This window comes from Mobula hypostoma, chromosome 2 (genome assembly GCF_963921235.1).
Source record: "Mobula hypostoma chromosome 2, sMobHyp1.1, whole genome shotgun sequence".
In the NCBI taxonomy this organism is placed as follows: domain Eukaryota; kingdom Metazoa; phylum Chordata; class Chondrichthyes; order Myliobatiformes; family Myliobatidae; genus Mobula; species Mobula hypostoma.
In genome coordinates this window covers 250,030,828-250,046,559 of record NC_086098.1, presented here as the reverse complement: position 1 = coordinate 250,046,559, position 15,732 = coordinate 250,030,828, and the positions used below count along the sequence as shown (strand labels likewise).

The following is a 15,732-nucleotide window of genomic DNA, read 5'->3' as shown; positions in this document are numbered from 1 at the left end:
TCCACAGAACATCATCCTAGAAGTGTTGTGGAACATCCAGGTGGTCTTTTGAAAACTTGAGACATGCAGCAATGTTTTGTTTTGGAGAGCAGTGGTGTCCTTCCATAAACAACATTCTTGTTCATTAGGAGTTTGAAGAGATTTGGTATATTAACAAAAAGACTCAAAAGCTTCTATAGGTATACTGTGGAGAGTATTATGACAGGCTGCATCATTGTCTGGAATGGGGCGGGGGGCACTGCTCAGGACCAAAAGAAGCTGCAGAGGGTCGTAAATTTAGTCAGCTCCATCTAGGGTTGGGTACTGGCCTACAGAGTACCCAGGACATCTTCAAGGAGTGGTATCTCCAAAAAGCAGCATTGGTTTATTAAGGACCTCCCAGCACCCAGGGCATGTCCTTTTCTCACTGTTACCATCAGGTAGGAGGTACAGAGGCCTGAAGGCACACACTCAGCGATTCAGGAACAGCTTCTTCCCCTCTGCCATCCTATTCCTAAATGGATATTGAACCCATGAGCACTACCTCACTTTTTAAATATATATTTATGTTTTTGCCCAATTTTCAATCTATTAAATATACATATACTGTAATTGATTTTTTTTCTATATTATGTATTGCATTGAACTGCTGCTGTGAAGTTAACAAATTTCACAACACATGCAGGTGATAAACCTGATTCTGATTCTTGTTCAGTGTTTTTCTTATAGTGGACACATGAACAGAGACTTCAAGTTCTGGAGATTTCTACATGTCTTTTGCTGTTGGCCTTGGGTTCTTTTTCACCTCCTCAGCATTGCACATTGTGCTGTTAGTGTGATATTTGCAAGAAACCCATGCCTAGTGAGAATAGTAGCAGTGCTAAATTTTTTGCTACTGTAAGACAATTTCTCTTACGGATGAATACTTGGGTCTTCAGAAATGTTTTCGTGGCATTTTCCAGTTTCATGTATCTCTACAATTCTTCTAAGGTCCTCCAGTAGTAGTTCTGATTAAGGCGTGGTGCATAAACAGATCTTTCTTGAAGAGCGGCTCGTTCATACATTTATTTGTTGAGAACACAGCATGGAGTAGGTCTTTTGGCCCCTTCAAGCTACACCACCCAGCAATCCCACAATTTTAATCCTAGCCTTATCACAGGACAATTTACAATGACCTATTAACCTACCAATCAGCCCATCTGTTGGACTGAGGGAGGAAACCAGGGCACCCAGAGGAAACTCACGCATTCATGGGGAGAACGTACAAACTCCTTACAGGCAGTGGTGGGAAATGAAACTGGGTCACCTGTACTGTAGTGTTGTGCTAACTGTTACACCACCGTGCTTCCTAAGCAGAGCATCTCTGCACCCCATGCTCCAATCTCACCTCATTGATGGAACACCTGACTCCAAATAGCTTTTGTAGGAGGCATTACCCCAGAGGATCGCATACATTTTTTTTAAATGGTGTACTCGGTACTGACAGGAAGAAGTATAATTGTGTGTTATTAATTTAGGTAGATTGTCTTTATCTATTGTGACAGATGAAGATCAGACCACGGTTTATGAGTAATTAATGCAGAAAACCAGGTAATTGCAAAGGGTTCATAAAGTTTTTCTTGCAACTGTAAATATCTTATTGTACGTACCATTAACTGTTCTTGTTTACACCAGCAAGTATATTCTTAATGTACTTTTTTTTGTTAAAAAAAAGACTGAAAATCTGATTAAAGCTTTGCAAGACTTGGAAAATGCAGCATCTGGGGACGCAACTGTTCGTCAGAAGATTGCATCGTTACCTCAAGAAGTACAAGACGTCTCACTCTTGGAGAACATTGCAGGTAATTAGTTTGCGATGTAATTCATAGCTTGGCTTGGATGGTATGTCTTTATTGACCAGTACTGTTAATGTATAAAATAAGCAACTTAATTTGCCGTTATGCCAGTGAGTAACATTGTTAGAAGTGTAAATTAAAATCAAACTGGAAATTCACATCTGTTGTTGTCTGTCAGGTACAATTGGTAGGAGGAACCAGAATATTACCTTTAGTTTCTTTATAGTTGCTTTTTATTATTTAAATTTTACAATAACCATTACAGTATATAGATTAATAGTTCAGAGGAACTTGTGTAGTTCCCATTTTTAGTTAAAGTAGGTTGAGTATACGCACATGAACTTTGTCCTTATTTTTGACATAATTACGTAACTTAGCCTAGGTTAACCACATTGGTACTTTGCACACAATTTCAGAATATTGTTTTCTACTTAAACTGTTAATGTGGTTTCAGGCATTGTGTTGTCCACAAATCCAAGTAGTTTTATTTCTTTTAGCAGCTGAAAACATTTGGCAGCAGAAAATTGGTTTTAATTTTCCGGACTCTAAATCTGAAATTTGCTGCAGTGTTAATTTTGCCTGTCTCTTACACCTAGATAAAGCAGCTGCTGAAAGGCTATCAAAAACAGTTGATGAGGCTTGTTTGCTGTTGGCTGAATACAATGGGCGACTTGCAGCAGAACTGGATGACCGAAGGCAGCTGGCAAGAATGCTGACTGAGTACATCAGTAGTCAGAAGGAGATCCTGGGAGAGAAAGAGAAAAAGCTAGCAGTGGGTACCTCCTTCTCTACAATCTTAATCTAAACAATATCTCCTCATCTGCTTATCGCCCTTGTCACCTCCCCCTTGTGCCCCTCTTCCTTCTGTTTTTCCCATGATCCACTCTCCTCTCTTAAAAGATTCCTTCATCAGCTTTTATTTTTTCTCAACCTGTGTTACATTAAAATCCAAAGGGTTAATCTGTGTTTTATATAAGCTGCTGCTCTTGCTCAAAACTGGAGAGTTTTATGAACTACTGTTCAGCAATGTTGCCTCTTAAACAGGTAGTATTTTTGTTCTTGCCTGCAAATGTAATAGATCAAATTTTTTTTAAGCCTTCATCCAAAAGCTTGAAATGCTGATTCATTTCAATTGATAATATTTAGCAATCCAAGCAGAATCTTTTTTTTCCTTTGGGTACAGGAGGTACCTAATGTAGCGGCCACTGAGTGAATTTCTGTAGGTTCATGATCTTCTGTTGTTCTACTTCAAGGTTCAACATGTAAATTCAGAGATGCTCTTCTGTTGGCAAACATAATTATTGGACTTACTGTTGCCTTCCTGTCAGCTTGAACTCACCTGGCCATTCTTCTGACCTCTGGCTGGTTAGATTTTTGCATTAATGAGCAGGTGTACCTAGTAAAGTGGCCATTGAGTGTAACTTTGGTTTGTTTGTTTTTTTGCAGGAATATAAGCAGAAACTGGCTCAAGTAACACAAGTTCGGAAAGAGCTGAAATCGCATATCCAGAATTTGCCGGACCTATCGTTGCTTCCCAACGTTACTGGTGGTTTAGCACCATTGCCTTCTGCTGGTGACCTTTTCTCCAGCGACTGAACCTCTACCCATTTCTCAGGCGTCAAACCACAATACCTCCACTGTGTGACTTCTTGATGGTGTGGACTTAGAATAAATGATGGAAGTGAATCAGCAAGGCCAAACTTAGGCACAGCATCTGTGTGCAAACTTCATTAGAGCTGTAGTAACCCTAACATAATGGCTTACAACAGATTGAAGCATACAGAGGAAAATAAACACTATTCACCTGCAAGTTCCAAACACAACTTCAGTCCTAGACCAGGGATGGTGGGAACTCTGTAACCAGGATGGCAAGTGACACCTAGTATGAATCAAATGAACAGTGTTAGCTGTGCTCATGAGTCCATTGTACAGAACATGCTGTTCTTCTCAGGCTTTAATATTCAGGAAGCGGGCAAATTGTTGGCAGTAAAGGTGGTGCACTATTGCTGGCTGCTTGTATACATTTCCTGTTTGACAGATTAATTGCAACTGAATTTGACATAATAAATATGCATTTCTCCAGGTTGACCAATCAACTTGCCCTTTTTAGCCAAATCATTTTTAAATTTTTACATGTCTCTCCAAGAGTAAGGAAACTTTAACCATGACTGTTATGTAAACTGGAATAAACATTTAGTATGTAGCTGGTCCTGATGCCTTTTTGGCTTGTGGTGAAAAGATGTCTTAATAAAAGCTGTTCCTTCCAGTTTGTGGTAAGAGCACAAACTCTTTCCCAATTTAATCAAACAATGAAAGGAAATCCAAAAAAAAAAAGACTTTTAATGTTGGAAGTGTTGTTTCCAGAATGGAACAAGAATTACATTGGGGCTTCCAATCTGTCTGACAATACTGCTTTATCTTTAGTGCACTGTGACAGTGTTCAGACATTAAGCAATTTGTCCAGCTGTGTGACTGCTATGTTTGGTTTTATACTGTGGGCTCATAATTCAGCTTTTTCCTCTCTAAGAGCTACATAGCCTACGGTAAAGTCTGCTCTGTTTATACAGTGGCATGCAAAAGATTTGGCACCCCGGTCAAAATTTCTGTTACCGTGAATAGCTGAGTAGAAGATTGAACTGATCTCCAAAAGTCATAAAGTTAAAGATGAAACATTCTTTTCAACATTTTAAGCAAGATTAGTGTATTATTTTTGTTTTGTACAATTTTAGAGTGGGGGGGGAGGAAAGGAGCACCATGCAAATGTTTTGACACCCCAAGAGATTTGAGCTCTCAGATAACTTTTACCAAGGTCTCAGACCTCAATTAGCTTGTTAGGGCTATGGCTTGTTCACAGTCATCGTTAGGAAAGGCCAGGTGATGCAAATTTCAAAGCTTTATAAATACCCTGACTCCTCAAACCTTGTCCCAACAATCAGCAGCCATGGGCTCCTCTAAGCAGCTGCATAGCACTCTGAAAATTAAAATAAATGATGCTCACAAAGCAGGAGAAAGCTATAAGAAGATAGCAAAGCATTTTCAGGTAGCCGTTTCCTCAGTTCATAATGTAATTAAGAAATGGCAGTTAACAGGAACAGTTGAGGTCTAGAAGACCAAGAAAACTTTCCGACAGAACTGCTCGTAGGATTGCTAGAAAGGCAAGTCAAATCTTTCTTCAGGAAGATTTAGCAGACTCTGGAGTGGTGGTGCACTGTTCTACTGTGCAGCGACACCTACACAAATATGACCTTCATGGAAGAGTCATCAGAAGAAAATCTTTCCTGCATCCTCACCACAAAATTGAACGTAAGACGTTTGCAAAGGAACATCTAAACAATCCTGATACTTTTTGGAAACAAGTCCTGTGGACTGATGAAGTTAAAATAGAACTTTTTGGCCACAATGAGCAAAGGTATGTTTGGAGAAAAAAGGGTGCAGAATTTCAAGAAAAGAACTTAAGCACGGAGGTGGATCGATCATGCTTTGGGCTTGTGTTGCAGCCAGTGGCACGGGGAACATTTCACTGGTAGAGGGAAGAATGAATTCAATTAAATACCAGCAAATTCTGGAAGCCAACATCGCACCGTCTGTAAAAAAAAAGCTGATGGTGAAAAGAGGATGGCTTCTACAACAGGATAATGATCCTAAACACACCTCAAAATCCTCAATGGACTACCTCAAGAGGTGCAAGGTGAAGGTTTTGCCATGACTCTCACAGTCCTCCGACCTAAACATCTTCAAAAATCTGTGGATAGACCTCAAAAGAGCAGTGTATGCAAGACAGTCGAAGAATCTCAGAACTAGAAGCCTTTTACAAGGAAGAATGGGTGAAAATCCCCCAAACAAGAATTGAAAGATTTAGCTGGCTACAGAAAGCGTTTACAAGCTGTGATACTTGCCAAAGGGGGTGTTACTAAGTACTGACCATGCGGGGTGCCCAAACTTTTACTTCGGGCCCTTTTCCTTTTTTTGTTATTTTGAAACTGTAAAAGATGGAAATAAAACAGTAATCTTGCTTAAAATAGTAAAGAAATGCGTCCTCTTTAACTTTTATGCCTTTTGGAAATCAGGTCATCTTTTACTCGTTTAGCTATTCACAGTAACAAATTTTGACCAGGGGTGCCCAAACTTTTGCATGCCACTGTAGCTCTCTGTTGCATAACCATGTGTTAGATGTTCCAGGTATTTGACGGTATGGAACCAAATCAATATTGCCTGAATAGCTTTTCCTTTAATTTAAATCTAGCATTATTTTAAAGATCATCCACCTGAATGAAATCAGTTTAGTTGTGCAAACAAGACTTGTACTGGACTAACTTTTTGTTGAAAAGAATTCTTATTTCAAGTTTAAACATTTTTGAAGCTGCAGTTTAGAAGTATTGTGACTGAAGTTCAGCCTTTTACAATGTAAAGGTACGAGGTGGTACGCCATTTTTACTTTTCATTAATTTGATTATAAGCATACTTTAGAAAAAAATCAGCTGAGAAGCAAATTAATTGAAACATCATTATCTCACACTGAATGTACAAGTTTTTGAATGAATTCAGTGGGTTAGAAACTTGTGTATTTCAAGACCACCCCCCCCCCACCCCACCATGGATTTTGCTCCAACAGTTCTGAGAAAAGATTTTAAGCTTTTTTTTTAAGAAAAGGTTTCAGCAGCCATTGTAGTACATTTTTTTTGGCATGTCCACTTCACATTGGTTTCTGTTTGATGGTAGAGGTTTTTTTAAGCATGTTGCACCAGTCAGCCAGCCATTCTTGTCTGGCGTGTGGTGTCAGGATTGGTCTCCTTTTGGATTAACTGATGTGAACGTTCCTGACTCGACCCTGTTTTTTTTATGAGGCTGAGTGGCTAGCTTGATGCTCAACCCGGCACAGACGGAAAGCGTGCTCTGGGGGTGGCTCAACTTGGATTCGAACTCGGGAGTCTTCGCTCCGGAGTCCGGCGCTGATGCCATTGCGCCACCAGCCGGCCACATGGTAGAGATATTAAGAAGGAAAGTATAGTATTCACTCTTTAGATGACATTTGAAAAGCAGTTGTTTCTCAAGTATTAAAATGCTAATCTTCTGAGTTATCCATGGAAAATGGACGCATTATCATTGGGTTTACATGGTTTGGAAAGATTGATTTAACTGAAATGCCCCCCCCCAACCCCCTGCAAGTACTCAGTCATAACTAATAGCCCTCTGACCACATGAAATTGGAATCATTAGTATCATAGGCATTTCTAACCAGCCATAGTGGGAAGTGCAGGTCATAGAGTAATCTGAATTAATTTGAGAAAGGAACAAAAGCTTTCTAATTTTATATTTACACTGTGTTTGTGGCCTACAATTGGAACTGCCTGTCACAGTGTCACAGAGTAATTCATTCATTTTAAAAGGACTGACTCAAGATTTGACTGACTAGTGTCAGTTGTTAGTTTTCTTTATGATTGATACCTTTCCGTTATCTCTGCAATCTGTACAAGGGTCATCATTGCCTTTTCAAAGTGTTTTCTTCAAAAATTACTAATTTCTATAACTAAAAAAATTACTAGCATTTGAAATGTGTTTCAAGAATTCACATACAAGTTTGCCTGCATCACACATGCATCCCGTTATTTGGCACATCTATTAAATATGTACTTGAAAATTTTGCTTGGTTGAGGATAAGTTCTTTGCAAAGCATTTTTTTTCTTCAGGAAGCTCTGACAAAAGTAGTATTTTCACAATTTATTCTGGGCAAGCTGTCACTTCTGCTTTCACAATTTTTTCCCCAAATATGGCACACTTACACGAAGTTTGAGCATCTCGGTGTTTGATCTCCATGTAAATATGCAGTATTTTCAGTGGAATCGCATATTTTTCCTCCAGAAGTGTACTTTGTTGGGATCAACATCTTTTTGGACGGCTATTAGTGAGTGATTTCTGTTTCAAATAATGAGTCATAATGTGGATACAATGGAATACAACACAAATTGTCATGTTATCTTTAACACCCTTCAGAATATGCCTTGTCAAAGCCATGCATAGTTTTCCAAAATGAAGCATTCTGGAATAAAAGATTATTTCTTTATTTTGTGGGAAATTTCTCCACTTTGAAAATGTGCAGAAACTTTTGAATGTATTTTAAGAAACCTTAATAAAACTAGTAATTTTGAATAGAACTCAACTTGCCAGCAAATGTATAATGGGTTCATTTTGAATATATTTAAAAAATGGATAAATCATCATATTTTGAGGCACTAATTAGTCAATACATCTATTCTTAGATTGATTGGAAAAACACATCCAGCCAGATCCAGTAAAGGTTGGAAGGTATTCCTCTAGGTATAGTGGGATGCAGACACAATTCATAATGAGTTGCACACATTGGTTGTAAACAAATAACAACCAATTTGTTTGAATGAAAGTTCCAGCAAGAAAACACACAACTTGAATCAAAAATCTTTGTATACTGTGCAGACATGACTTTTTAAAGTTTATTATGATTATTTTGCATAAGCTGAGCATCAGAAAGCATAAAAGGCCTTAATTTGACCAAAACGGAAATGCAACTTTTCTTGCAGATCCCACCTTTCCAACAACACCATATTAGGTAGAAGTTGAGGATCAGCCCTTGCAATTCAGCCTTTAGCTTGATTTAACTGATCTGCCTGGGCTTACATATTAAAGGAAAAAGAGACGGAATACTCCAATATGGTCATCTACAAATTTAAACTGCACCCTAGAATGTAACCTAGGATATTGAAATCTTGCATGACAGGAACTCCCTCACTATCTGACCACGAAGTGGGGAGTGTCGGGGCTGTGCAGTGACAGGTAGGAAAGGTGCACGGACAGGTTAGATTTCTGCTTGACGTTTGGGGTCACTCATTGCCAGCCACCAGCTGACAAGTTGCATAATTTGCTGGATGGGCAGGAAAGCGGAGGAGTGGGGGGGGGTGTGGAATTGTAGTAAGGTGATGGAGCGGGACAAGGAAGGGACAGGAGGGTTGGGGTCTTGGGAAGTTGGGAACATGTGGAGGGATAGTTGAAAGGGAGAAGGGGTATCAAGATAGGTGCAGGTGGAATGGAGTGAGAAGAGAAATGAAACAGAAGAAGGGGAGATGGGGTTCAACAAAAATGGGAAGGTTTGGGGAATAGGCTGAGGGGGATGGGTATTTGGGTATCAGATAATGGGCAATGGGAAATATATCTATCTTGTGTTTATTGATCTTGTTACTTCAGATTATTTTCCAGCAGCCCAATATCGAATCGCTTCTCTTAATTTTTATATAGCTGAAAAAGCTTTTGCTATCCTCGTTGACATTAGTGGCTGGATTACTTTGGTTCATCTTTTCTCCCCTTATGGTTTTTCTAGTCGCCTTCCGTTGGTTTTTAAAAGTTTCCCAATCCTCTAACTTCCCACTAACTTTTGCTCTATTATATACCCTCTCTTGTCAGCTACCGTTGCATCATCCTACCTTCAGAATATTTCTTCTTCTTTGGGATATATCTATCCTGCAACTTCTGATTTGCTCCCAGAAACTTCAGCCACCGGTGCTCTGCTGACATCCCTTCTAGTGTCCCCTTCCAATCAACTTTGGCTAACTGCTCTCTCATGCCTTTGTGAATCCCTTTACTCCACTGTAATACTGATGCATCTAACTTTAGCTTCTCCGTCTCAAATGGCAGAGTTCTATCATTTTATAGTCATAGTGCCGGGGGAAATTGGTTATAAATGAGATTTCAGCCGGGGTGTCCGCCGCTCTGTTCGCTAAACCGGCCGGCATAAACTCAATCAGCTGGTCCCTGGAAGAAACAATGCGGCCATCCTGCTGCCACGCTAATGAGACGTGTCCGAATGTAACTATTTCCAGCGCTTAAAAAAAAACGAATAGAACTCTCTCCACCAGCATGTTAGAGAGGGTGCAGCTTCAACGTGTTACCGTGAGAAAAAAATACAACAAATAACCTAAGTTAAAAAGTTTAAAAAGTAAGAATCTTGACGGAGCAACTGTAACAGGCGGCACACACGACCGGCGCAAGCGCACTATTATATTATGATCACTACCTAAAGGTAAGCTCCCTAATCAATCTGATTCATTGCCCAAAATTTAGAAGGGTGAGAGGGTACCTCATTGAAACCTCAAATGTTGAAAGACATGGTAGATGTGGAAAGGATTTTTCCCACAGTGGGAGAGTCTAGGACAAGAGGGCACAGCCTCAGGATACAGAGTTGCAGAGAAATTTCTTTAGCCAGAGGGTGGTGAATTTGTGGAATTTATTACCAGAGGCAGCTGTGGAGGCCAGGCAATTGGGTATATCTAAGGCAGAGCTGGATAGGTTCTTGTTTGGACATGTCATCAAAAGTTACGGGGAGAAGGCTGGGGACTGGGGCTGAGGGGGGAGGAAAAAAGGTTCCGTCAGGATGGAATGGCAGAACAGACTCAGCAAGCCAAATGGCCTCATTCTGCTCCCATGACTTATGCTCTCGTGGCCTCATCATCAATCTAAAATAGCTGATTCTTTCGTGGGCACAACCACAAGCTGCTCTAAAAAGCCATCTTGCAGGCATTCGACAAATTCTCTATTTTGGGTTCCAGCATCAACTTGATTTTCCCAATCTACCTGCAATCTATTGTCCTTGTGACATACATTTTCTTCCGCCTATTGTATTTGTAGTTCACATCCTGGCTACTATTTGGAGGCCTGTATAGAACTCCCATCAGGATCTTTTTACCCTTGCAGTTTAACTCTACTCACAAGGATTCCACATTTTCCAATCCTATGTCACCTCTTTCTAAGGATTTGATTTCTACTCTTACCATCAGAGCCACTCCACACCTCTGCCTACCCGTTCGTCCTTGGATGTTAAGCTCCCAACTATAATCCTCTTTTAGCCACAAGTCAGTGATGCCCACAATTTCATAACTGCCAATCTCTAACTGTTCTACAAGGTCATCTACCTTATTCTGTATTCTACGTGTATCCAAATATAACATTTTCAGTCCTGTATCTGTCACCCTTATCAGTTTTGTTCCCCTTTTATACTGCAACTCATCCCACTGACTGCAATTTTGCCTATCCTTCCTGACAGTCTCATTGCACACTACCGCAGCTTGCAAACTGATGAGCCTATCCTCAGCATGATTTCTCAGCTTCCCATCCCCCTGCCAAATTAGGATACTGGTTCCCCTCAGGTCAGGTGTAACCTGTCCTTTTTGTACAGTTCATACCTTCCTCAGAAGAGATTTCAATGATCCATAAATCTGAAACTTTGCCCCCCTGCACCAGTTTCTTGGCCACATATCCATCTGCCAAATCCGCCTATTCTTACCCTCACTGGCACATTGTACAGGCAGCAATCCAGAAATTGCTACCCTGGAGGTCCTGCTTATCTGCTTTCTACCTAGCTCCATAAATTTTCTCTTCAAGGTCTCCTCGCTTTTCCTACCAATGTCATTGATGCCAATATGTACCATGATTTCTGGTTACTCACTTTCCCCCTTTAGAATGCTGTGGACCCGATCTGAGATGGCCCTGACCCTGGCTTCCGGGAGGCAACATACTATCTGGGAGTCTCTTTCACATCCCCAGAATCTCCTGTCTGCTCCCTTCACAGTTCAATCTGCTATCACCACTTCACTGCTTTTCTCCCCAACCTTCCATTCTGAGCTACTGAAGTCAGGCATTGCCAGAAATCTGATCGCTGCAGTTTCCCCCTGGACAACAGCGTCCCAAACAGTATATACCTGTAAGTTTTCAAAAATAAAATGACGTGAGGCATTTTATGTTTAAGAAAAGCAGTAACAACTCATTTATTGTACTCCAAACGCCGACCACAAAAGTGCAGTAACAGTACTTCACATAATTATGTCATCACGTTAGACTAGCCTCTAAAAAGTGAACCCCAACTCAATAACGGAGGTTGCGATCACGTACGAAAAGGAAAGGTAAGTCGCATCTGGAGTTTCTCCGGTTAGCAGGCGACTCTCTGATGTAGTGGGGAACCGCGTACGAGGCAAGTTACAGCAGTGGTTTGCCATTGCCTTCTGCTGGGTGAGTTTCCAAAGAGATCACCAGCTGGTAACCCAGCATGGATGGAAAGCGTGCAGGGGAGCCGGCTGGATTCGAACTCGGGACCTTTCGTCCTGAAGTCCGGCACTGATGCCACACCACCACCAGCCGGGTCTGAATTATGTACATTTCCACTAACTACATTAGCCTACACCCCCGCCCCCCAGAATTCACTAAAACCAGCATCATGAACAGTCTGGCTTGCGTCCTGTGTTCCATGGGTGGAGGACCAGCAGGTGCATCTGGCTCATTCAGAGGTGTGTTCACACACTTATGGTCAAGTTGTGACGGCAGGTGCATGGCAGCAGAATCTTCCAAACCTTGGTGAGTTGGTTTAAGGTGATCTACCAGAGTGCATTCAGATTTACCTCACTTATCTATGATAAAAGTCTTTTCTCTCTGTTCCAAAATGTGGAATAGGCCATCGTTAGGGGGCCTAAGGGGATGTTGGTGTGCGTCATGACGGACAAAAACAAATGAGGCAGAATGAAAGTCAACAGGAACCCAAGAGTGCTGTACTCTTGGTAGTGCAGGAACATGGGAGCAAGGAATAGATGCAAAGGAATTGAATTCACTGAGGAGGGTGGAATGCTGTTGAGAGGCCAATTACATGGTCAGGGATAAAATCACCTGGCACTTGTAACAGCTGCTGTATACTGGTTCAGCCTTGGTGGTCCTTTTTTGGAGCTGATCTGAGCCACAGCCAGACCCATGGGAGACGATCAGGCCAACTCTCAGGGAAACCCTCAGAGCAGCCTTTAGGGAGTGATGAAACCGCTGGCATAAGCTATTGGACTGTGTGATGTAGCCTAATGCAGAGGTTCTGGGCCATCACAGCCCAGAGGTCTGATATGAATTGGGGACTGGTCATAGGAAATATCAGATGGGGTGCCAAACCGAGCTGATGAATGCCCAAGCCATGTCTGCGGCAGTAATCAATGTCAGAGGGACGACCTCTGACCACCTGGTGGTACTGTTCACCATGTGTGAAACTGCGGGAGGGGGCAAGCCTTGGTCAAACCGCCGCACAGGGACCTTAAGCGGTGCCAATGACACGTGTACAGGGCGATTAATCTTTGCCCGCTCACACTGCCACTCCACTTCTGGCCCGGAGGCGAGAGGTCATGTATGGAGTTAAAAACAGTCCGCCTCTATGGCGTGAAGGCGACCGGTTGAGACATCGCGCAGGAGAGAAACCCCAGTTTCCCCGAACCTAATGTCAGCAAACCACAGACCCCTGACCGCTGTTCGGTAAGCCTGGGCCTGTGGCTCAGTAGCCTGGTCGGATGCCCTTATGAGTATAGATAGCCTCAACGGGTGGCCGTGAGAGGCCATCAGCCACGGCATTATTTTTCCCCGTGGTATGTTGTATATCAGCAGTGAATTCGGTTAGTTGCCGTTGCTGCCGTATTTTGGCTATCGCCTGTGGTCGATCAACGCTGTGAAATGGCGACCCTCGAGAAGAAAACGAATATGACGGACCGAGAAGCTGACGGTCAACCATGCTGTACTTGCTGTCGGGGAGGCGGACGTGCTGGCTGAAGAGGGCGGGTGGCTGCCTCACAGCGTTAGCAGTGGCGCCTATGGGTGCGTTAGGGAGCAGGTACGCCAGCAGGGCAGCTTTGGAAAGAGCTCGTCTGTTAGGAAATACCCTGATCATGCCCGTCAACCAGTCAAGCATGTGATTAGGGGTATTGCCTTGAAGCGCACTATACAGGGGAAGCTTAATTTAAGCGGCTCATGGAATGAAGCGGTGATAGAAATCCGCCGTACTTAAAAAGACTTGTTTTTTTTAATAGTGCGGGGAGGTGGGAACTCCATATGAGCGACTAACTCTGACGGGAGAGGTTTCGCACCTTTTTCGGAGATGCGATGGCCAAGAAAAATCAATGGTTGACCATCCGAACTGGCGTCCAGAAGCGTAAATAATCAGCCTGTGTTGGTTTAGGCAGTTGAAAAGTGAGCGGAGATGAGATCACGGGCTCGGATTAGGCTGCACTGTCGACAAGTATGTCATCCAGGTAAACAAAAAGAAAATCTAAATCTTTCATCGGCCGTTGGACAGTCTGTGCTGCATTTTCAGCCCAAACGGCATGCAGAAAGTCAGAGAGGCAGAACGGGGTTATCACAGCCATGTCCTGGATGTCCTGAAAGCACGCAGGCCCCTAACTAGATTGACTTTGGGAAAAATTAACTTTCCGACTAAAAGTGCCAAAAGACTTGGATTTGTGGGAGTGGGTAATGATCGGGGGTGGTGGCCTCGTTAAGGCTTTGGTAATCACCACTTGGAGGGCAACCACCATCGGTCTTAGGGGCGGTGTGGAGGGGCGAACCAACTTTCCTGTTTGGTTGAACCAATAGCATTCTGGCCCTACATGTGTGTTGCTTATTGAAGGCAGCCTTCTCACTGGTTCCTGAGTCCCATGGCTGTTAGCCAGAGCTAGCTAATGAGCCAAGTTTGTTACGAGCCCCAGTGAGAGGGTCACATTTTATTTTGTACTATTTAGAGAAACTGTGCCCATACAGATCATTTCAGAACATCAGAATGTCAAGGGGGTACAGATGTAGAATAAAGTGAGAGTTACAGAGAAAGTGTGGTGCAGGCAAATAAGTAGCAAGGTCATTACGAGGTAGATTGTGGGATCCCGTGTCTACCTTTCATTCTAGGGAACCATTGAAATATCTTATAGCAGCGGGACGGTATCTGTCCTCGGGCCTGGTGATACATGCTTTCAGGCTTTTGCCCAATGGGAGAGGGGAGAAGAGAGAATAAAATGCCTCATCCCATGCTGGGAGGAACAGACAAGATAAGAAATGAGTGGGGGGGGGGAAGGTGGTTGGTAGGCAAGGGGCAGGTCTAGCCCATATATTATGGGGGTGAGAACAACTCTCCTTCTCCCTTACCATACATCCCCACGTGAGCTCTCCAAGGTGTTCTAGTCTTGTGACATCTCCCTCTCTGGGACGTCGTATAGCTCTCCTGTCCTGGTATCTGGGGAATTGGTGAAGACCTGGACAGATATTTCTGAGGTGACCTAAGTGAGTCAGGAACATCATAGAGCCTCTCTCCAACATACTATTTGATTCCAATGCGGAAGATGTGTTAACTTTGAAATTGCTGAACACATCGCCGATGCGACCTACGTCTGCCTACCAGACCACAGAGAGAAGGTGGAGTACTGCAATTTGAGAGGGAGAAGCACAAGTCAGATGTATCAGTATTGCAGTGGAATAAAGGGGATTACAGAGGCGTGAGAGAGGAGCTTTCCCAGGTGGATTGGAGGAGGATGCTGATGGGGATGATGACAGAGCAGAGATGGCTGAAGATTCTGAGAAAGGACATATTTCTGGGAATATGTCCCACAGAAGAAGTTCCCAAATGGCAGAGATAGGCAACCGTGGCTGACAAGGGAAGTTAGGGACTGCATAAAAGCCAAGGAAGGGGCATATGAGGTAGAAAAAGTGAGTGGGAAGTTGGATGTATAGTAAGCTTTTAAAATCCAACTAAAAGGCAACTAAAAAGGCTATAAGAAGAGAAAAGGTGAAATATGAATACAAACTAGCCAATAATATAAAGCAGGATACTGAGAGCTTTTTCAGTTTCGAGGGGTGATTGATAGGTTCGTGGCCCAAGGTGGAAAGAGTCAATTTTAGAAAACCTAGCACATTTATTTTTCCTGCATTTACACACTTAGTCCAGCGGTCATGGAGCATACGGATCCCTTCTTTGTGGAAGTTGGCATCTTGGACCTCCAGAAAGTGGTCCACAGCAGGGGTGATTGATAAGTTTGTGGCCTAAAGTAGAAGGAGATTAGAAGAAACCTCAAACTTTCTGCATTTTCACTCAAAGAGTTGAACTGCACATGCATGT

At 42.6% G+C, this 15,732-nt stretch overlaps 1 protein-coding gene across 2 annotated transcripts in view; it reads left to right on the top strand.

Moving 5' to 3' along the window:
* The window catches only part of rprd1b (regulation of nuclear pre-mRNA domain containing 1B), a 33,297-nt gene extending 25,337 nt beyond the window's left edge, over nt 1-7,960 (top strand). For both annotated transcript variants that reach the window (XM_063041983.1, XM_063041984.1), the window contains exons 5-7: nt 1,694-1,820; nt 2,411-2,586; nt 3,261-7,960. In XM_063041983.1, coding sequence (XP_062898053.1) covers nt 1,694-1,820; nt 2,411-2,586; nt 3,261-3,410 — 453 coding nt within the window. In that variant the 3' untranslated portion in view covers nt 3,411-7,960. The remainder of the gene's footprint in view (nt 1-1,693; nt 1,821-2,410; nt 2,587-3,260) is intronic.
* The last annotated feature ends 7,772 nt before the right edge of the window (nt 7,961-15,732 follow it).